The 24,019-nt window shown below is 39.0% G+C and overlaps 2 protein-coding genes across 3 annotated transcripts in view; one reads left to right on the top strand and one right to left on the bottom strand.

Moving 5' to 3' along the window:
* acsf2 (acyl-CoA synthetase family member 2) overlaps positions 1-24,019 on the top strand; it is a 55,197-nt gene that overhangs the window by 23,244 nt on the left and 7,934 nt on the right. For both annotated transcript variants that reach the window (XM_088927834.1, XM_088927835.1), the window contains exon 11: positions 23,176-23,283. In XM_088927834.1, the coding sequence (XP_088783960.1) occupies positions 23,176-23,283 (108 nt within the window). The remainder of the gene's footprint in view (positions 1-23,175; positions 23,284-24,019) is intronic.
* On the bottom strand, positions 32-16,881 carry chad (chondroadherin). The gene is made up of 4 exons (XM_088927841.1): positions 16,003-16,881; positions 6,983-7,146; positions 5,748-5,893; positions 32-2,814 (listed from the first exon to the last, which is right to left on the bottom strand). Exons 1-3 carry the CDS (start codon positions 16,780-16,782, stop codon positions 5,752-5,754), a joined length of 1,086 nt encoding a protein of 361 aa, XP_088783967.1. The 5' UTR covers positions 16,783-16,881; the 3' UTR covers positions 32-2,814; positions 5,748-5,751.

Here is a 24,019-nt window from a genome sequence, read left to right on the forward strand (position 1 = left end):
AACAACAATTAGAAAGAACAGAACTTCAACCTTTTATTATTAAAGCATACAACTTTTATTTAAAAGAGAATGCAACAAACCAGTATATATTATTTGTAATTAAATGTTAAGATGTCAGATTAATTTGGTAATTAGCAAAGAGAATGTTTTCAGAGACACTGCTGTTGTTTGTGAATTGACCCAGTGCCTGAAGTCCAGCAGCCTGGGTGATAATCTCTCCAGTCCTTTCCTGAGGTGTGTAGGAAAGTGACCTGCATAATCTACAGTCTCGTCCTCACAGATAGCACCTGGCCACAGCCCTGTCTCAGGCAGGGCTCACTCTTCCTCCAAACTGCTGCTGTTAATTCACAGCTCATCACGAGCAGCTGATAGAGAAGCTAGGCTCTGGATGTATCAGTAGGTTGTCTTTCCATGGGAAAATCAACAGTCATGTTTTTTAATGTTGTATTTATAAGAATGTCACAGTTCCTCATTTCAGTTTGAGGTGTGGCACACACAAGTGGATTAAGATAAGATCACTTTATTGGCCATATACAATTTCTTGTATTAGGAATTTGTCTATTCGCATACCCCAACTTGCTCTCCATGAGACACACAGACGTGGAGAGAAGCTTGGGGTCAGAGCGCAGGGTCAGCCATTAATACGACACCCCTGGAGCAGTTGGGGTTAAGGGCCTTGTTCAGGGGCCCAAGGGAGTAGGATTCCTCTGCCGGCCACAGGATACAAACCGGCAACCTTCCTGCCATAGGCGCAGATCCTTAGCTACCGGGATATTTCTCCCTTAACGTTATTCTGGACTGGGAACACATATACTGTCAGAGCAAGGCCCTGTCTGAAACTGACAAAGACTCTTCAGCGCTCTCTTTGGAGTCTGTAGACAAACACCACAGCAAGACCACAGCCTGGGATTAATACAACCACACTTCACTGATGTCACCAACTGGGAGAGAAACCCAGCTGGAACACAGTTTAGATCACTGTAGTTATGAGGTTCCAGGACTTATTATACCTTCCATGCTGTTCTGACTGTGCACAGATCATTTCATTTATAAAAAACATGTTTTGTTCCTACTCAGACTGATCAAATTCAAACATTACTAAAATTATTCCAACAGTTGCAAAGCTTAAAGAATAAATCAAACAGCCTTTATTCAAAAGGAATGACATTCTCATGCTGGTATTATACATGCAGTCAGTCACGGATAGGATTATCTCCATACTCCTTAAGGAAATTGTTTTATTTTTTAATGCAGGAAACGTAGAATGGAATGGACTTGGGTTTCATTAAAATCTCTATTATATATTGGAATAGATACACATCCAAAGATTTCCACTGCACTTCTAATTTTAGAATTAACTATAATGCCTTAATATACTGCTTAATCTTTCTCTTCTGAAGGTGTCAACTGGGTTGTTTAAATAAACAGCCCAGCAGTGACTTGGGCCTCTATTTTCGACTGTTTAACATGTGGCATAGTGGAAAATTGAGATACTACTAGAAGCTTTAGAAGAGTTACCAGTGAAATTCCTCATTATTTTTCAAAACTCTTTTGGGCAGCTTTGAATACAGGTGAGTTTGGGAAGACACCTTAGCACATCCATTCTTGCTTTAATGGACAGACTAAGGAAAATATGTTCACCTACTGTACTCAACAAGCACCAACCAAGCCTTGAAACCACATGGTGGAGAGGCAATACTGAGATCCATTGCACCGTTTTAAAACAGGGTTATTAAAGTCTGCAACCTGCAGATTGTTTCCTTTATTTAGTCCTTAAGGCCAATAGGAAGCCATGACTCCTGTCATATCTATCATTCTTTATGCTATTGTCTCTGAGCACTCCCTTTATGAATGAGCACACACATTCATACAGTGATCACACAGCTGATGTAAATACAATCTGTCATCCTGCAACAAAGAAAATGTTCCCAGTCTCTAAATTGTTTCATATTTACTTATAAAAAGCAAATGTTATTCTGCATGATGCTGGCTATATTCTTTCATTGCAAACTGAACCCGGATCAGTCGGATAGAGGGGAATCAGTCTGCACTGGCAGAGTGAGTATGAAGGAAGAGGAGGCTTTGGGATTCTGGCATGGCTGCTGTATACATTTCCCACAAAAGACAGTCTGAGCAGCTCAGACCCGAGCTGTCTGATGCAAGCAGTGGCGCTGTACCTGAGTGCTCTGAAGTGATAAAGCCAGGTAACAGTCTCTCAATCCAACCCAACATACAGCAGTGTCTGATTAACCCATTTCACTGCTGGAGGAGAGGTCATAGCACTGAGCCGAATACAGTCCCAATCAGGCACCAGGACGTGTCCGTGCCAAGGCTAAAAGAGGCACTTTGCATCTGTCATGCAAACGCTCAGGCCCCACTTTAGTCGGGGTAGGAAATAAAAATGTAACAAAAAAAGGTGTCATTTTACTTGTTTTTGCTGTCCACTTAGATGCTTGGTTTTCATGTCATTTTCACAAAACGTCTGAAAAGATAAAAAACCCAAACATTCCCACTTTGCTAATGGTGCAGGCCGTTTGCCATGCACCTAATTTACACATCCTTAGAAAGAACTTCTTATATATTGCTATATAACATGCTAGAGAGAGTAAATAGGGCAGCCTGGCAAGGGCCGACTGTTGTGGGGAAAAGGAATTTCTGGAGACTGGTAAGTGTCTGAGACATTCTTCAGCAGTGAAGAGGGAGAGAAGGGAGGGGGAGGGGGTAAGGCAGATGAACGGTGTTGGAATAGCAGTTGGCATTGCTCCTTTCTTTGCACAAGTAGCCGGTCACCTGGACAGACTTTCGCAGCGTCTCCTGTGGAAAGACAGAAATCCAGAAGCCAAGTCAAACAAGCATTACGGAGCCTGCGCAAGGAGAATGAAGTATTTGTGTGTCAGAGGTCTGGGCTAAAATGGAAAACAACAGACACTCATCTTGACCGGACAGAAGTCTTGCATTGACATTGTCCAGAGAGATCTTTGAGATGTCACCCCTCTGATGACTTACAGGACTAGCCTGACTCTGTCGACTTTAACTGCTGTTTTCATACAGTATCCTCTTGTAAAACACTGATTTTACACAGAATGTCTCTATATCTAAACTACAACAAGTCTCTAGGTCATGGGGCAAGTGTAGGAGGCAGTGTGCTCTGTTTCCAAATGAACCAAGATTCCATTTTCTGCAAGTTTTTTTTTTAATTAACAGTTACATTTCATTATATTTCAACATGTAACAGGTCCCCCCTGACTGGTAGCATAGCAGGGAAATCTGCACATTAATTGCCCTGATCATAGCAGGGCCTGGATGGCAACCAGACCACCCAGAGTAATGTTACCTACCCATCCTGATGTGAGCTGCAAAGAAGGCATGCTTCAGTCCCTGTTTTCACCCAGTAGTAACAGTGGAAAATGTCCTCACTTGGTTAAACCTGATTGGCCAGTACGCCAAATAACCATCTTTTTTTTTTCCAGTTGCTGACACAGTTACGACCCAGGCTGTTACTAAGATTTCAGAGAGATAGTTATTAAAACCTAAACTGTAAAAAAAACAGAAACTGTGTTTCGCTCTCAGAAAGACTTGTGAGGATCTGATTGGACAATAGGGGGGACTTTTCACCTCCCAAATCTGTGTGCCCCGTTACACTTCGGTAGATTTGGTATGTCTGCTATCTGTTATAGAACATTAAGAACAGGTATATATTGTTACACATAATGGGGTCATAGCATTTACTGTATTAATGTTTGCTGTTCACATCTCAGAAAACCTATAAACAATGGGTTTCATCTGAGGTGTGTGCCTAGCTGGAGGTACAGTAGTCTGAGAGACAGGTGAACACAGATGATCCATGAGAATTTTCTGGTTTACTCTACTTAATTACATTCTTGCTAAATCATTAGAATTGTCAACACAGAAACACAGCATAAAAAGACAGAAAGAAACAGAGAAAGTGGATGGGATAGAAGGGAGAGAGAAACGGTGACAGAGAGAAGAAGAAACACAATCAACCTTCTCTTTTCCTGAGCCTGTCCTATGTGAGAGAACCTTGTGTTGATCAGTCTTGGAGACCAGGTTTTGGCTAAGTAATCTGAACCCTGTTGAAGAGAGCATGCTGTCTTATTCATTTTAAACACCGTCTCTACTAATTTGGTAATGCAGTTTTAGAATAGAGAGAGAATCACATTCGCTTCTGGCATCTGTGTTGTAGAAAGGTCATACTCTTTTAGTTTAATTTAGGATGCAGTGTGTTCCTCTTGTTGGCCTGTCAGGGTGTTGCATAGTGTTTTGGGATATGATTTTGTGTTTATGAGTTTTTCCTTAGAATATAAAGATATTCTAAAATTCACATGCTTCAAATTGTTACTTACCACTTGGCTTTATTTTCTTTCCTGCTCCCCATAATTTGTAAAGTTTTTTTTTTGGTAGGTGCATGAATGACTAGTGTAAGCACAGAGTAATCATTAGGCTGTGACTGTGAGTTGAAATGTACCTCAATATTTTATACTGCTTTCAGTAGGCTGTAAAAACCTGCATGTATACAGTACATCACTGTAGACAGGTCTTAACAGCAGGTTTTCCGCTGGGCCCTAAGAGCACACAGCTGTATTACATATACGTAGACAGCAGTTAAGCGTTTTACTAATCCAGATGGGTAATTTGAGGTTATTTTTTCAAGCCCTAATAACATAGCTCAGAAATAAAAGTTTGGAATAAATGTCTTGCTGTTTTTAATACAGATAATGCTGCTTGTCCACTTTCAGATCTACCATTTAGCTACCAATTCCCAGACTCATGAGTGAGCTCCTGGGAATCTCCTCGTTGCCACACCATCCTCAGTTAATATGAAAGGCCCCTTTATTGGGTCTTTCTGAGCAGCAAGATTTTATAACAGTCAGTGGGGATCTTAGAGCCACGATTTTCACTGGAAAAGACCTTGGCTATGAAATACCAATTGAAAACATGTTTTGAGTTTTGAGGCCAATGACTGTAGCACAAAATCCAATATTGGGCACCTAATGTTAAATTTTAATTTTCCCCTGCTAGTTTTGAGAAAATGAAAATGTGCACACCACAGCTGAGGCACATCTTATATGGTGAGCTGACATACCTAAGCATACAGATGATTTATTGTTGTTTGCTGTTTGCCTGTGAAAACGCTTCAGAACTCTCACAGTTCAATGTTTCTAATATTGTTTTAGGCCAGGATCATAATAACCATGAAACATTCAGCCCTATGGCAAGGGAAAAATAGTTTTTTTCCTTTTCAAAAAATGTTTCTTTTAAGTTAGGAATTGACGCCAGTTTCTGTAGATGTGGTAGTGCAGGTCAGCGTGACTCACACAAACACACTGATGTAAGTAAATAACCTTCAGGCAGTGGTGTGGAGCAGTAGTTAAGGCTCTGGACTCTTAACTTGAATTCTTATGGGTTCCACTCCCCAGATGGTACACCAATATTATGCCTCTGAGCAATGTACTTCAATTACTTTGCTTTAGTAACAGCTGTAAAAGTGGGTACAAATGCAACTCCTTTGGTATAAAAGCATTAGCCAAATAAATTATTAATATTGCAGGATATATTTAAGGAAATGCGATCACACAATTGTCGAGCAGCACAGAAAGTACACTTCCCATTCAGTTGTACTGATCTTCATTCCAGCTGAAGCTGAAGCTGAAGGAGGTGTAGTATCGTTACTTTTATATTAATAAAGCACTTGCTCCCAAGGGGGACCCACACTGATGGGCATTTACCTCTTTAAAGGCGGGTGCCCTTTCTGTCTCTCTTCGTCTTCCGTCTGCAGCTGTTGAAGGCAGAGCTGTCCCTGATCTGCTTGCCTCTGTGCTGAGATGGAGATGCACAGACAGCATCTGGACGCACCCTGCTGGAGTCCATCCAGCTGCAGACAGAGTGGACAGGGTCAAGGGCAGATCTGCCTGGTGTGGAAACGGTCACAACTGGCCATGGTACCACTCTTTACGTAATGGCACTTTAATAAATTACGCTCAGTGCCTGGACTGGCATATGGTACACCCACGAAAAAGATTAAAAATGGTCTCTGCCTTTTATTTTTAGAAAAACAGCCCAAAAAATAGTAGTATTTATATTTCTGTCAGATGCAGAAAGCACAAATACAGAGTACATTTGTTCTTTTGAATTAGCATTTAGATTAACTGTTGCACCTTAAGCTACCATGGTATTTGTTATAATGTCAGACCATTCAAGGACACTACCACCTGTCAGAGGAGTAAAGTAATCACCCTGGCAGTTAAACTTAATCATTCTGTTTTGAATAGTCAACATTATCATAATATTAAAAAGTTAATTTTCATTCTTAAGTGTTACTTTCATTTTCTAGAACCTCTCAATAAATTCTTATCAATAGTAAGATAATACAGAGTGATAATGTACAGTAAGCCAACAGTCATTCCTAACAATAAGTATAACAATGTAATTTGCAGACATCATGAATGAAGCAATTAGAGGGCAGGATCCTAAAAATTAAAGCAATTTCTCTTCTGCACTTTTAATACGTGCAAGTAAAAATAATTGGGATGATTAATATGATAATAAGCGTGACTGATATTGCTGTTCTGACCTTTACACAGGAGAGTCAGGTGTTTCTGAACTTAGTGGACTGGCAGAGTGCAGTATTGACAAAGTAGGATTATTCTTTCACAAGCATAGGCAAACCGCATCTCTCAAGATGTGCTATACTTGAAACCTTGCACGGGACTACAAACAGAACTTACTGCAGGTTTTTTTCTAAAGGCAAATTCATACTCAGGCCAGCTCCACGGTAGATATGGTATTGCTTTTAACAGGGTGGAATTTCAGCCAAGGAAAACAATTGTCATGCATTTACTACTCCGCTCCTGTCACTGCAGCTCTGTTCATCTGAAGCTTCAGTACCTGTGCTTGGCTCTAGTATGCCCAACCTGCCGTGCTTTGAGGCGTTGCTCTCCATGACTGACTGCGGATGGGTTACCTGCGCAGGGGGGCGAGCTGACAGGTGCAGCTCCAGGGGTTGCTGGAGAGCGTCATGTTCTGAATGGTGGTGAATTCCAGGCTTCCAGGCAGAGTCTTCAACCTGTTGTTCTCGATGTGCAGGGATTTGAGAGCTCTGACCCCGTTGAAAGCTCCGTCTGAGAACTGACAGAAAGCTTTCCTCACAAAAAAGACAATAAACAGTCCATGTCTGTGGGGGTCACTGTTACTGTCTGGGTTCATAAGATTCATGATCCGGGAATCTTAATACATGTCTTTTTACCGTCCTTAAAAGTTGCAGCACCAGTGTGAAATTAAAGTGAGGAAATGCACTCTAGCTGTTTACCTTATCTATGAATGTACCCAAAATAAATACAAAAATACAGTTCCCTTCCAGATCAGTATCCATTCCAGAGCTGAACTTTGGACTCAGGAGCTATAACGCAGCAACACTAGGTGCACTAAAGCACTAATCCTTTGACTTTGAAAGAATGTTCTTTCTCCATATTCAGTTTAATTTCTTTAAAGAATTAAAAGAAGTAAATATTTTCTTTAAATCTATTATAATTATCACCTAAAGTACCAATACAGATGTTAGTATCAAAATACACTTATTATCATTTATAGCTGCAGTAAATTCAGTTATTTTTGTAACAGGTGCACAGACGTTGTATGGAATAGACAAGGCATTAGTAAATTCACTATGCCGATTAATATTTACCAGTAACAGAGTTGATTAATATGAAAGTCACAGGGTACTAGTGTGTATGGCCACTTCTGGAAGCAGCACAAATTGTTAAGCTGACACATGGCTTTACACAAGATTGTTCCCCTAATAGAGTCGGAACAAACATCTGCATTTGTTGTGATCACTGCGCCCAAGCATAATGTCCTAACTCATCCTACAAGGGCTTAAGGTCTAGAGTCTCAGGTTTAGTAAGTAGGATTGGTACGACATAACTGCCACGATTTACCTCGCTAGAAACCACTGTTACACAAGGAGTATGAGGTCATGTCAGGATGAACCTGCAAGACACCCCTTTTTATTTTGGCAAGGTGTCTTGATTCATGGTGTCTTGATCCTGTCCTGTCACTGATGCAGTGCTGGACTGTAGTTTGCTAAGCTAGAAAAATCATGCAGAATTAGTCCTCCACATAATCACAGCACAAAGGTTTTGTTGTGATTTTAAGCGGTGCAAATTCTTTTCTGTGTTTCCCTTTCTTTATGTTCATTGGGATTGATATTAAACAGGATAAATCATCCCATCACCTATGCCTAATCAATTTCCCTCACTAAAGAGATATTTAAGTGCTTATGCAATAGCCAGAGCTACTTCAGTAGAGTGATACTGTATGTTTATTTTGATGTTGAGAAAATTCACAAGAACACGTGTACAGAATGAGAACGTAGGCCAGAGAATTAATCACAAAGATTTTGACTTACATATCCTTCATTAGAATAGGTGGTGTTTTTTGGAAGCTAAAACGTGGAAGAATTTTCCAGATGACACTGCTGACACTGTGTCCAAATTCTCATCCATGTTTTTGTTTAGATTATAATTTTAAGATTTATAATTGGTAATTTATGCTGAAAACAATAAACATATATTTAGTCTGTAATGGTAGGATATGAAATCTTTTTATAGATCAGTATTCTGTCCAGAAGACTAAATGAAATTGCAGCTGTGCAATTACAAAACATTGGCAGGCTTCACAAACCAGTTTATAATGTTTCCAGTAAAATAAAACTTAATTTCATCACAATCTTCTGATTTAGTTCCATGTGGCTGTACCTCATTGTTGTCCAAATGGTGAAAATCTGAATTTATTTGCCTACTTTTAATTTCTGTTTTTAGAAACATACCTAATTCACTACTGATGATGATAATAACAATATTAATATTATTATTATTATTAATAATATAATAATAATAATACAGTAATACCTATACTGTACATTAACATTAAGCTGCTTATTCCCAGAAAGGGAGCTTATCCTGCATTTAAAGGTTGCTAGGATGTGACACCACATGGATACAGTGCACACACACACAAGGATCAGTTTAAAAAGCTATCCCAGGATCCAAAAATTGTGAGGCAGAAGTGCTAACTGACATACCACAGTGACATCCATAATAGAAAATGGGTTTAGTAACTATTTTCTTTTAAATTTGTACCACAAATATGATTACTGCATAAAAACATTGGTTTTAGAGTCTGTTCTTTGGTTTTATGTACTTTATGTGGATAACACAGCTGGCATCAGTGAAATTGTGTAGCGGGGTGTGAGCTGTCCACAAGTCAAAAAGGTGACCACCAAGAAGGCTGTGGTCAAGACAACTGGTCAAGAACACCTCGGAGGTTATGGGAATGGTTCAATGCCAGACACAGGTCTTTGCATGTTGACAGCATTCTGACAGCATTCTGATAACATTCAAAGATGGAGGAACTAAACTCTGTTTTTTTAATTGTATTTGTACCATGCGTTTCAACTGAAAGGATCCCAGTGGGCTTTGCAGAAAGCGACATACTTCACCTTCTACAAAAGTGTGGCACCCGCTTGGATAACACCGTTTGGATCTCAACAACACCCATTCTGCTCCAGTACCCCCACTACACAACAGATCAGGGAGAAAAGTGAGATCTTCCATGAATTTAAGAGGAATAGATGGGTGGCCAGGTTGTGGAAGCCCATAGTAGGTCTTAGCAAGGACACCAGGGTTAACAACCCTATCCTTATGAAATTCTTAATGACCGATAATTCAGGTCCAGAAGGAAGAGCACCATCTACTTAGGTGGCCATAGGAAATTGAACTGCTCACAAAAAATTAAATTAAAAAATATATAATAATAAAAGAAACACGGTTGTCAATTGAAAAATGCTAAATTGACCGCATGAGACTGGCCGCGAGAGGCCCAACTTGGCTGTGTGCATTATTACTGCTGCTCGATTATCAATATCTCTGCTCTCGTAGTCTCGTACCTCCCTGCTCATGCTCGCTCGATACTCAGTGTCTATGACTGGGCTCGTTGAATCGCTGTCCCGGTCTTTTAGATCTCTATGCTTCTATGGGAATGACTATATTAAACAACACCATTACAGCAGCAACTTAGTTTTACCTTAGAGAACTCCCCCTCTAGGCTGTTTAATACAAGTATAATTCAGTATTTTCTTTGGTTGTAAGGACCATTTAATTTTCAGTTGAAGATGGTTTGCCGCTTTATATGTAAGGTGCAACCTGCTTGACTGAGACACAGCTTTCTTTCTGAAAGCAACATTTGATTTAAGGAACATAAATAAAGCAAGGGCCTAGTGCTGATTCCTGAGGTACTGTATGCCACTAATTGTATCATCCCTCTATGTATGTATCTCAGTCAGAATACTCCACTAACCAGTAACCAGTCTCTCTACCATATTTGTATAATTGGATATTCTTGGATTCATATTTTAGTTTAATGTGGACCTTGATCAAACTTTTCTGAAATAATATCTGATTTAACACAATGTGTACAAATGTTATTGTTTCTTCCATGACTTTAAGAAATCTGATTGTCACCTAAAAGGCTTGGCCTTCCTTTTCTAAAAGCCTTTGTATTCTCCAGAAGGAAAATCAAAGTCTCACTGAAGTCAGCCAAGCAGGCACTGAAACTTAAAAACAAATTCAAGTTACAGATCCAGGTTCCTGATGAAAACTGTTCCGGAATGTAGGATCGGTAGTTGTTGAATGGTGGTTTAAATCGACAGGATAAATAAGAAGCAAAGGTATGACCTTTTTATAGGGTTATTTTAAAAGTTATTTATAGTTTAATAAGTGTGAAAGGCCCCCTTATGTGAGTGTTATATAAGTCTGGCATCTGTAGTCCCCTTGGACTTCCAAACCTTTCAGGCAAAATGCTAAAACTCTCAACGAGGTGCAAAACGAATCGATCTCTTGAAGATGCGAAATCTCCTCCTTAGAGAAGGAAGGAGTCTTATGTAAGACTGTAAGACATTAACTTGTTTGACCAGGCCTATGGAAAATTCCACTGAGAGAGAGCAGAAGTAATGGATGTGGAAGGTCTGGTAATTTGAGGGAGTGGAAGATGGATGGCTTCCAGTTTTAAGGGTTGTTTTTCTCTCTTCATCTCCTTTCAAGCCTCTCTCCTGCCAGCAGCTTCGCAAAGAGCCCAATTGTCTATTCAGCAGGGCAATGGCAACCCAAAAATACATCTCTTCATTGGGCCCAGAACACCATGCTTATATTTATACATCTCATAACCCTCGCTGACCTGTTTACAGGGGGAAAAAAAATGTAAATCTGAAAATAACACTTGTGTAATAATTAGGCTGGACAAGCTTCGATTCTGTCTAGTAAACAAGGCCTAAAAATATACCGTTTTGATTGGAAAGTGATTTTCTAAGTTATGACTGCACAGACTTTACTCTCTGCTACACATTCACATTGGCAAAATGATTTAGTTGCTTTTCTAAAATATTTCTGGTACATTATTTGTCAAAAAAACACGTGAAGGTGTTGTGAAAGTGGCAGTGGCGGACACCTCAAGAGAAACTGGAGCTGAGATGTTTATATAACATTCTCCATGTTACAAAAATGGGTGTTAGCAAACATTTATCAACATGATCAACTAACACTGGTAATAGAAAAAAATGCACATTGAGTCACTCCTGTAAAGGGTTACCTCAGACCTTTTAGTGCACCTAGTGAAAGGGGAATTTTTCAAAGCTTTCATTGTTGAAAAAAAATGTCCTCTTAATTAACTGAAAATAACTTTGAAGATGCCAGTAATGCTGGAGGAAAAATAGGTGTGGAAAAATATTTTTAACATAATTTCATATGGTATTGAAAATATGTTCTTTTGGAGTAAAATCTGTGGAGAAAACTGCTTTGATTGTTGTCCCATAAGTCTTATTACAAGCTGAGGTTTTTATGTGACTGTGTTGGACTCCAAGTTAAGTTTTCAAAACACCACTTTTATCCCCTTTTATGAAATGTTAGTGCAGAAAGTTTGGTCATAATCTTTGGTCAGTGGGAGCCCTACAATTTAAGCTTGTTTCTCTGGATTTAGTGGGCTATGTTAGATATGATCACATGGTTCATATCTTCATATGTTTTTCAAGTTGTACCATTCAGAAACAGTTACCAGGACTTCCTATGCTTACAATCCTTGTGGGATACACTGGACTCCACAGGCTAAGAGTTGGAAAGAAAATGCAAAATTGAGGAAAAACCAATACATTGTTGTTGGCCCATCCTTCCACCTAAGCTCTCTGATACTTCATTTAAGTCTTAAAATGAACTGACAATTCACTTAACCATTATTTTCTTCTTAAATTTAGTATATTTAACATAAAGTTTAATATTACTACTTCATATCATTAACTTTCTGATAGCAGAAACCAGTGTAAAATAATGGATTGTTATTATGAGATTATTATCAGGGGGAATGACCCAAACTGCACTGTGGCTGTGCAACACAGGGCTCTCTGTCAGTCATGGTTCATTGATTCCCCATGTGATTCACTCTGTTGTAATTTTCCAGCTTTGTGTGCTCAGATTTCCATGTCTCAGGGCCAGCAGGAGATTAATTTAATTGGCAGACCCATGTTCTGACCTTTTCATATCTCTCAGCTTTTCATACCACTGTTTCTAAGACACCTTTCCACTACAGCAAAGGGCAGCAGTTCTTCTACAGGACATGGCAAACAGATGAAGGTGTGTAGTAATTTTGTGGACTATATTTATCCTTTTCTTCTGGCCATGTTAACATATTGTTCTCCTGCTTCTCACATCACTGACATTCATCCTTGTTTTTCCATTGGTATTTTTCCCAGCCATCTGTTTCCTGCAGCGTCCAACAAATACTTGTTTTAACTTTGTTATTTTTTAAACCAAGTTAAGTGCTGAGGAAACCCATCACTGCTGAGGAAGTACAAAGAGCACCTAGTGTGTGCATGAATCTTCTCCTCCTGTTGCAATGCACATACCTGCTCTTTTTATTTAGATGAGAGCTCACGGAAAGCAGAATTGTACCTCTTAATACTGCATTTGCTTGCTGCAATGCATGCCTCACTAGTATTGAATAAACAGATTTTGTTGTGTTTAAAATCCAAAGTATTTAAAGTGCCAAGTTTGTTTCTGATTTTCAATTAGCTCGGAAATCAAACTATATTTATCATGAAGATTATGATGTTCTAACTGAAAGGTGTCAATTTCAACTGGGCTTTCCTACACCTACATTGCACAGACAGGTGAAATAGTATTGCAGGTTCTGTTTCAGGTTGCAGGTTTCCAAGTTCATAAAGATTGAACAATATAAAGATAATACCTGCAATATAACGATAATGTGATCAGTAGCAAATTGTGCATGAGCTTTACAAAATTATTCTCTACCTCATACCATCCCTTTTTGATGGGCACTATGTGTATTGTGAGTACAACACAGAAATAAAAATAGACAATCGTGCAGAACACAGAAGCTACTTGGGTGAAAATTCAAACTCTGGTAATATTTGGAGTACTACAAGGAACAGTATTAGGTCCCCTGTTCTTCTTAACTACTATCTAAGATCTGTAATTTATCGTAATTAGGAAATTAGGGAATTTAGACTGAGATGTAGTCACCATTTGGCTGATTGATTTTAACGTAGATTAATTGATTTTGCTACATGCAAATATCGATAATGTATAATACGAATGCCTTACATATCATACAAAATTAGGAAATGCAAAGTGCAAAAGCGGGTCTGTGTCTTGATGTTCATGTTAAATAACTAGTGTCATCATTAAGGCAATGCTGGGAAACAGTGAAAAAGGCTAGTAGACTCAGGGGATACAGAGTGAGGGTGGCAGAATTCAATCAAGACCTATCATGTTAAAGTTGTGCAGTGTACTAATAAGGCCTTTTCAGTTTCAGTTATTACACTACACATATGGCTAATGATGGCTTGAGATCATCTAAAGAAGAATAATCAGGATATTTTCTTGTCGCAAGGAAATTTCGTGCAGATTGCATGAGTAGAATCAGAGATTCCTGAAATATTAAATCCAAGCATTCAAGGAATATAACTTGAAGGAATTAAGGGCCTGTTCACATCATAAAACCTTAATTTTTAAAAATATTATTTTTATGTGAGTTGAATCTCCCACACTAACACATCATGGAAATGATCTTGTCCGTTTCATTTCAAAGTATTAGAATTATTTTGGTAATAAGAATATAAAGCAAACATGCAAGATGTAGTACTCAACATCTTCTTTGGACGGAAGAAGCTGTATTTCAGCACCTGAACAGCGACCTAAATTCCCAAAATAATCACCTCCAACATCTATAAGACCAACAGGCCTTTTTATTACTGTTATCAACAATGATTTGACTCTTTCAATGTTGACTCATGATATAAGAGAAAATGAAACCTTGATTTCATAATGGCATACCAACGCTTGCATGTATTGCATTACGGCATACCAAGGAGTCCCCACAGAAAAAAAAAAAGTGCTTTCCTTCCTTAATAGAAATTGGTTACTTTTAGTATAGTAGTAAAGATAGTGATGGAGCTGATGACAATAATAAACCACCATGAATGATTCTTCAAGAGTGGCTCTATCCATCATGCAATGACTCTTTTAATAGGTTGAACATCCTAAAGAAACCTTTGATAGCACCTCCTACAGCACAGCACCCCCGGTGGAAATTCTGGTGCAGAAAATAGAATACCATTAACCACTAACAGTAGCAGCTAGGTTTTCCTTAGTGGTCTCCCATCTCAGGGCTGACCAGGTCCAGCCTTGTTGAGCATTTGAGCTCTGTCGAGGTCAGGCTACAAAGTGATGCTGATGTCTTCCACTTTTTCTAACTTTAGAAAAGCATCAGATGAATAATGAACCAACTAGACTAACAGACAGGCTCCTACCATACTGTAGTTTCCTCTCCTGTAACAAAATAACCTTGCTATGAATGGTTGGAAAGGATTAACACCATTATCCTCAATTTCATTTCCTCTGAAAATAAATAACCCAATGTAGTTATGTTTAAAAGAAAGTTTTCTTTTTCTCAGTGGAACAACCCAACGATACATGTTTTGGATTATGGGAAATGCTGAACAGAGCTATTCCAAACTATCAGATTTATTTAGATAACAACAGCATATATAATATACTGTACCCTTCTTTAGAACAATTAAGTCTTGCACTTATATCCTAATACAGTGGCTTCCCATAGTATCTGCAGAAGTTCTCTGCAATGAATAAATACAATAATAAGTGATTTTTTTTCACTGCACTGCTTCATTGTCTTTCAGATTATGCTTTCATAATGAAAGCTGGGATTCATATTTAAAAAATAAACTATGTAACACTCATATTTGAAATTCCATTAGTAAATACAGTACCTGTCAAATAGCAGTATAAATGAAGCTGGGAAAGTCAGAAAATAGCACAGAATATTTCTAAGCTAAATCTCAGGCTAGGCAGTATACTTTTCATTTCAGAATTTATGTTGTTTCCAGTACTATGAAAAAAGGGATATGAGATCTTCTTTCATCTCCAAGTGTTTGCCATATGCTTCCCAAAATTAGATGTGAAAAGCAAACTGCAGCTGTTAAGATCAAAAACAAATATGTAATTCAATATTCATGAATGCCACTTACTTACTTATTAACCTTTAAAACCAAATTCATAGTATTATCTCAATTGATCATTTTGATCCAGAGTGAAAGGTTTTAAAAATCTGGTGGCTGTAAGATAATAGGTTCTAAGTTGCATGACCAGATATGTGCCTCTGGCTGGTCTATCAGTTCTTGTATTTTATTAATTGAAAAGTTCTGGTACAATCTTGAAACCTTGTATTTTACTCTTTTGTACAAAACTGATTAGCAGTGAATACATGGTTTATTCTTGAAAGATTTGCACCTGCACTTGTCTTTTAAAAAGTGAATTTTAAAAATGCATTTTTTTATACAATGTGCAGCACATACTGTAGCACACTCATACAGCCACACACCTTGCTCCAGTCAGGACTTACCCTTTCCAGACCCATGTTGTCCAGATACATTTTCTCCACGTACTTGCCAAAGGACAGGAAGGCATCATCGGGGATGAGTTTCATGGGGTTCCTGGAGAGGTTGAGCTCCTCCACCACCCGCAGTTTGCTCAGGGCAGCAGTAGGGTAGGTGCTGAGGCGGTTGCGGTCCAGGTGAAGGATGGCAAGATTCTCCACATCTTCTAAGGCAGAAGGCTGGATGGAGGACATCTCGTTCCCACTGAGGTGCAGCCAGCGCAGGTCCTTTGCACCTGTGAAGGTGCCAGCTCGCAGCTCGCGGACCTTGTTGTCATTGAGCTGGAGGATGAACAGGTTGATCATGGGTGAGAAGACTCCCTTGGGCAAGTCGCTGATCTTGTTGCTGTCCAGGTAGAGGTAGGTCAGCTCGGTCAGATCTTCGAAAGCCCCTGGCTTGATGGAACTGATCTCGTTGTTGGACAGGTAGAGGTAGATGAGCTTCTTCAGCCCTTTGAAGGCCTGCCCAGGAATCTCCTTGATCTGACAGCTCTGCAGGTGCAGAGAGATGAGATTCTTGGCGTTGCTAAAGGACCCAGCAGGTAGAACTGGAAAGCTGTTGCGCTGCAGGTTGAGGAGGCGTGTGGAGTCGGACACGCGAGGGACCTTTTTCAGCCCCGCGCTGTCGCAGATGACATGCTGCAGATCCCCGTGGCAGTGGCAGGAGCTGGGGCACTGGCCAGGGGCAGATACAGCTGTGGCCACCAGGGCCAGAAAGCACACAACATGAAAGCTTATCCTCAGCATGTCTGGGGCTGATCTGTCTGCTGGACTGCTGGGCTGCTACAAGGCAGAGCCGGAGAGAGAGAGGGAGAGAGTGAGTGAGACAAGAGGAGGCAGAGCAGAGATTCCCTTTAGCTTGAAAGACTGCAGTCAACAGAACACAGCACTATTTATAACATTATTTTGAAAAAAACTTTCAGAGGGCAGCCAACTTGTTACGTGGAAAGGTCCGCAGGGGTAAGCAGAGTTTCTGTCAGCTTTAACACTTGCAGTACTATCAAGCACTGGAACTCCCTCTAGCTGTATATAGCTGATACTTAAGATGTTTTATGTATTCTAATTCCCTTCACTTCATGCTAATATTTTGAATGATGTCCCTCTTACAGAGTTAAGAATGCAGTAGAACCTTTACAGAGAAACATGGTCTTGATCAGTGAAGTATATTACATAACACAACTTCTGACCAGAAGTGTGTATGTTGTGGGACCTGTTTTTATTGTCTTTGAAAAATGCTAAAAAACAAAAAACAATCATGGGGCATCTGAATATATTAGACCACCCTTGCATTACTGTTTATTGAGCTTTGCACACACTGAAATGATTCATTGTGGCACATTTGAGCAAAATCTGTTTAAACAAAAGCATTTTATATAAGTCTAATCCCAAACTAAAAACACAGCTGCATCCTCTGTAATTTGACTTCATTTTTGTTTTTGAAATGTGCTTCACAGGCTTTCTTTTGTACAGATGGTACTCTTGACAAGAATGAAGCCCAAGTGTAAATGAGATCTGTTCTATATTATATATATTAATATCTGGAATCTGGGGAAGTCATTATATTCTGTCTGTGTTTCTCTGCCAATTAGTCCCAGAAGTGTGTTTGGGTTTATTATCTTTGTGTTGAGTCCAGTCAGCTTCATTTTTGACTAACAACAATGATTAACTAAAATATTCAGATTCCATTGACTCCATTTTTCATGACCCATGATCATGCGTGCATTTTGCACGAGGAGACCCTTTGCTTTGAGACTAAAATGTTCAATTTACACACCCATAATCCATAAACTATTTTCCATGCCTTGAATACTTGCTTACAGAGATTTAGCTCCAAAATATCTAAGAGTCTGATCCTCAAGAACTTAAATGGCCATTTTGTCCATTTCCTATAGAGGACTAAGATCAACAATGGAACATGGATCCATTGGATCAAATTCTGTTTCCTAGATGGAATCCTAAAATATATGTATGGAGTCATCTTGGAGTCATGTATGATGGTATCACTCAGCTCTCTTTTGTTTTGTGAGTATAGCGTGTGAGAATGCCTTTAAAGTCATCATCCATCAAAGACCTGGATATAAAGGCAAACAAATTCCAGCTGAGATTGTAAAATTAAGCAATGGGGACCTGGAAGAATGCAGAACGAAGAAAGCAGTCCATGGCCTGTCTGAGACGTAGGCAAGAAGCCTATTTTGGCTATCTTTGAATACATGTGTTGTGCTTCTAAAAAAAAAGATTAATACAGAAATAGCCCAATGAGTTTCCTGTCATTTTTACATGAAGAATAACATGCTGATTGATTATTCTATTTCCTCTAATAGGAGTTCAACTGTGTCACATCTTGCTTCAACTGAATTTGCATTGATTGTAATGCTTTTCAAATCCTCCCAAGCATTTCTTATGAGGTTGATATGGTTCCACGCCAGACATGAAACAGAAGGTGCAAATTTACCACAGCCCCCTCAAAGCTCAAAAGCTCAGCCCCCTCAAATGATCTGAAGCAGACAGATAACTAAAACAGCATTTGTTCTTTCTCCATCAATGTTGTTTTTTGTGATTTAAATATGGTTTAAAACTCTAGCTTTAAAAACAGGACTGAATACTTTAAAAAAAGCTGGCTGCTATCATATTAAGGTTCATGTACCACAAATTTATAACACATTATGTGCTGTAGGTGAGAGACATTTAAAGTAAGTGGGCACTGTGGTTGCAACTCAATGAAATACAATCACATGTCCTTCTTGTCCAAGGGAGGAACAACCTTCATCTGAATTAGATAACAAAGCTAAGAATTCTTCTAAAATGAAATCTTTGTTTCACAGCAGAATAATTACAACAGGATATTTTTAGTCTGAAAAAATACATAAAGTTTATAACTGCAATTATCCTTGGTCTCTGGCATGGCCAGCTTGTGCTGGTTTGGCCTCAGATGTATATGTTTGTGAATCTGATGACCATAGTCTGGATAGAGAGCATTTGGTGTTTACTGAACAAATTTAACATTTTAATGAGAATGTAATGGTTCATCTTCTGACCATAGATCTGGCAAATCAGAATATTCATGGCTTTTGTTTATGCCAAAGGGCACTGGAAGTGGACATTTTCAGAGCTGTTATATTATTTAATTCCTTTAATATGTAGGTACTTTGGTAAACTGGCTCCAGCCATCTGCGTGTTGTTTGTCCACTGGTTTTAAAATCATATACCCTCTGTACTGCATCGCATGACCCCTGCCAGAGCCAAGGTATGACCTGTGCTGTGAAAGGGTTGGAATGGTGAAAATTACACACGAGAAGATTATTCAGAAAAACAGTCAGCACTTTGCAATAACATGTTTGTATACTGAGCATGAAAACACATCATTTGTAACTGCAACAAATTCACAGCATTATCAAGGGGAAGTAGTTCAGGTGGGGTAGCTGCGTCAGGATGCGTAGGCTGCAAAGGAACAAGTAATAGGTTTATTCCATGCTTACACCTGAAGAAGGCTCCACAGTCGAAACATTGTGTTTTCTTTCTTCTCTTTTCAGCATGGAATGAACCTATTACTTGTTCATTATCAGGAGAAGGACAAAATCATTTTTGTAGCAGGTGCACCAACATTTAGCATTTACATATGTCATCAATGGACAGGATTAGTGATCAACTGATATCTACTGTGAAAGTCACAGGCTAGTAGTGTGTGTGTGGCCACCATTAAAAGTCTTGCTAGGTCTTTATCTTTTATAATGCTTTGCACAAGTTGGGATTCAGTTAAGGGATTCTGTCCCATATTTCTCAAAGAGCCTGGATATGTATGTGTCTGTTCACTGGTCTCTGAGCCCTAGATGGCACATGTTGTCCCAGTTCATCCCACAATTGTTGAATGGACCTCAAATGTGACAAACTGGTTAGTAGCAGGGGAAAGGTGTAAAGCATTTGCATGACCCTCTTGAGCACAGTAAATTGATCAAAAAGAAATAAAAGGCACTCCAGACTCACTAGCTGGGTATAGAGGAACCTCTTGAGGCCAACAACAACTTTGAAGGAGTTATGGAGTTCAGTGGCTGACCTGGTATAAAATGTCCATGGGTAAACAATACCCTGTTTACTCAAAAAAGGGGCTATATATAAAACTGAATACATCTTAAATCCCACATGAATTTTGCAAAACAAAACCAAAGTGATACTGCAAATGTGTCATCATCATGATCATTTTAACATCAGGACTGTGGTGATGCAGAGCCAACATAGTGGATCACTCAGTCAGCACCATCTCAACTGTCAAGCATGATGATGGCAGCTTAATGTTATAGTTCTGCTTCTTATTAGTGTGGCTTGCCACACTAATGGGAACATAGATGGAGCAAAGAAATTTTATTTTAGAGAAAAACCTGCTCCACACCTTTAACAGGGACAAAATTTCACCTTAAAGTGGGACAATGATCCAAAGCACAAGTCTAAAGCTGCTGTGGAGTGGCTTAAGAATAATAAATTGAATGACCTTGAGTGGTCCAGTCAAAGTCTGACTAGAATCGTGTCGAGATAATTTGAGAGAGCTTGAGCAAATCTGCCGAGAAGAATGGACATAATTGCAGATTTTGCAGATTACACTGTGCAAAGTTGGTATAGACTTACCCAAACTGACTTTCAGCTTCAGTCATAGCCAAAGGTGCTTCCATCAGATAATGAGTTCATAGGTCTTAATACTTAAAGAGTCAACTTATTTTTTTTCTGTTTATGTTTTTCTGATATTCACTGTATCTAGTCTTACCCTTAGAAGACTTCAGTTTGAATATACAGGTTTTGAATGATATGTTAAGTTTAAAAATATATGCATAATTTTGTAGTTTCACTAAATGTGAAAACACAGGAAGGGTCTGAATACTTTTGCAAGAAACAGTACATGCTTGCTTGCAGTTTCCTGAGTACAATTTTGTAACTGTAGAAACATGTTAAAAGGCAGCACCTATGATTCTCATATTTTTTCCAGTTTGTCACTCTATAACTTCCATTCATATTCAGCCAGATGGTGCATTCATCTCTGTTGAATGGCCCTTCATCAACAATTTTCATCCAGCCTTTTCATGAAGGAGTCTGAGATTCAACTGTCAACCTAGAAAGCTTGTTCTAGATGCCCACAACTCTTTGTGTAAAGGAGAATTTGAATTCTCTCAAGCTAGTTATTCCTTTGGTCACATAATAGGTTGTGACTACAGAAAGGTATTTAAACTGTGAAGTCAGAGTTGTACAGCAAGAATTCACTCAGTGGTTCTCCAGTTCAATTTTTAAAATTCCTTCCCATTGCTTATTTGTTGCCTGCCTGTTTTCGACATGACACTTGAGATAGACTTTATTCAAAATTCTCTGATCACGGCTGAAGGCATCCGAGGCTGCCGTTTTTCTCCCTGCTGACAAGCTCCGTTCCCACAGCCAGAAGTCTGCAGGCTGCCATAAGTTGTGCGATTTCTCAGGTAGCCACCACATATCTCACTACAGTAATATACTTGATTATTTTTGCTCTCCTTTACTGACTACTCTCTGTGAATTTCAGTACTACTGAGGAATGTAAAAAGTCAGCAACATTTAAGAAATTTTTACATATATATCAAAGCTGTAAAAAATAATGATGCATTAATTTTAAGTTACGTAGTTTGCACTTCTGTCTTATATACAGTATATATATCTGGTGTGTGAGGGTGTAGGGCATAATGGAAGGTTATCATATTTATGAGTGTATTTCTTCATGATTAGCAAAGAGATAATTAACAGATTATTACACAGGAATGACATCAATACCAAAATCATACTAGAGAGTAGGGATGAAAAGAAAGCATTACTTACTGATTTCTGGAAAATAGTTTAAAAAGTGCACTAAAGAGAAAGTTTCAATCTGCAGAACTTAATCTTTTTCGAGTTACTCAACAAGAAAGCAGTGCTCATTCCAGAACCCAGTCGAGCCCTTGTTGTCCACTGGTGCTTTAACTCCCTTCCAGGCTCCAGGTGACTAGTTTGTTTTAAATGCTTCTAGTCCCTGTATGTCTGTAATTTCTGCCAAGGTCATTCTGGTCTGAAATGCATTTCTTAAACATCTGGCATGTTGTTTTCATTTCCTTAGTGAACACCTGAATAGAATGATCTACAGTATGTAAGCACTCTCCTTTCCATCTGCAATCAGTCCATTCATACAGTATATCTCATGAAGTGATTTGGTGGAGGAATGTAAGGCCCAGTGAATCAATCATGGCAAGGGTCTTTTAGTTTCTGTTCTCCCCCAAACCCTCACTTAATAAGACTAAATCATTTAAATGGACTGGCTTCCCATCCAGGGGTATCTATCCTTTCTCCCATTGCTTGCCAGGTTAGGCTCAAGTGTCCTCCAAGACCCTGTACTGGATAAAGTGGTTTAGAGAACAGATGGATTGATGGATGGATTAATTGGAAAAAATCCATCTCTTCTATTAAGGTCTGAAGAAAGCTTGTTGGGCCCATTCCTTGAATCAGGTGTTCCTCTTAAATCATTGGGTTTAATAATACTATGGGGAGCTCTGGTGTTTATTAGTGACAGCAGTGTGGAAAGACAGGCTGGAGAAGGTTTATTGCCTTGTTGTTGACAGAGGGGCATGCTGGTCACAGGGAGGGAATGTGCTGGATGAGTGAGAGAGATGTAGAGCATCTGCTGTATGGACACAAGGTCCAGGAGAAAGAGTAAGGAGTTCCCCTTGGTTTTATAGGAGGAAGAATAGGATGGTGAGGCTGGTCAAGAGTAAAAAGTAAGTGGTCATGGGATGGTTGAATGCCCAGGGTGTGGAATGCTACAATACTTAGTGTTCCCAATGTAAATCCATAATGAGGTCATTTAATTTAAGTGAGTGCTACTGCCAAGTTGAAATGAAAAACAAACTGCTGTATTGTGTAGGGAAGTAGCAAATGAATGAGCAGATCGACTTGATCTTGCCATAATATTTTCTTACGCTGTTTAGGCTTCAGTGAAATTTTCCTAAAGGAAAAAAAAAACTTTTTCTTTCTGTGTGATGTGTAATGGGAGAGCACTGTTGACTGTGTCTGGTGGCCCACGCTTGTTTTACATTTCTGTTGATTATGTACTCTTAGACTCACCCTGCAAATGGTCCACAGACGTGTTGCTCTTGTGTTTCTCAGATCGCTTATGGCACAACGGAAAACAGCCCTGTGACATTTTTAAACTTCCCAAAAGACACCATGACTCGGAAGACAGAGACCGTGGGATGCGTCATGAATCACACTGAGGTACGCCTAACCTAGCAGGAGAGCAGGAACATTTACATGTACAAAAAGAGTACGGACATTTACAGTATTACTGTTAGTCATCAGCTTACAGGCAAAAGCTGAGATTTGTAATTGTGATTGCAAAGCTGCACAAGGAGAGGATAATTTAGAATTCGTATGGGTTTCATATTTAGGGGGGTGGTTCTTTATACCAATGGAAAAAGCTACAGGTATGGAGTGATAGAAAAAATCCTCTCATCCTTTCATGTGAGACCTGTCTGACATACTGATGTTTTGTGCTTTAAGAGTACGTAAACAATCCATCTTAAGATTTTTCATCTTGCAGTCAGTTGCTCTTTTAATCAGCTAATACTCTATTTTACTTTAATAATATGTCTAAGTATTATATCTTACTTTTGTGCTTACCAGACAAATGTCCATTGCCTATACTGTATCTCCTCAGACAACAGGGCTCCCAATCATTACTAAATATTTGCAATATTATTCTCCATTGTACCCAGTATATTTTCCTGGCCAAGATGAAAATGTTTTAAACTTGTATGGGTAATAAGAGAATGGATATGCAAATAATATTGCAGTGGGAAATTTAGAAATGTACTGTAATTAAGCTCATTAATTATTTTCTTTGCTGCTTGTGTATTATCATGCAATTTGCACGTTTGTGCACATTTCATGGTGAACAGAAAGTCTGACCGTGCACACTCCTCAGAGGACATATTCAGACTGATCTCATCTT

This window comes from Atractosteus spatula, chromosome 11 (assembly GCF_055471065.1).
Source record: "Atractosteus spatula isolate fAtrSpa1 chromosome 11, fAtrSpa1.hap1, whole genome shotgun sequence".
Lineage (NCBI taxonomy): Eukaryota > Metazoa > Chordata > Actinopteri > Semionotiformes > Lepisosteidae > Atractosteus > Atractosteus spatula.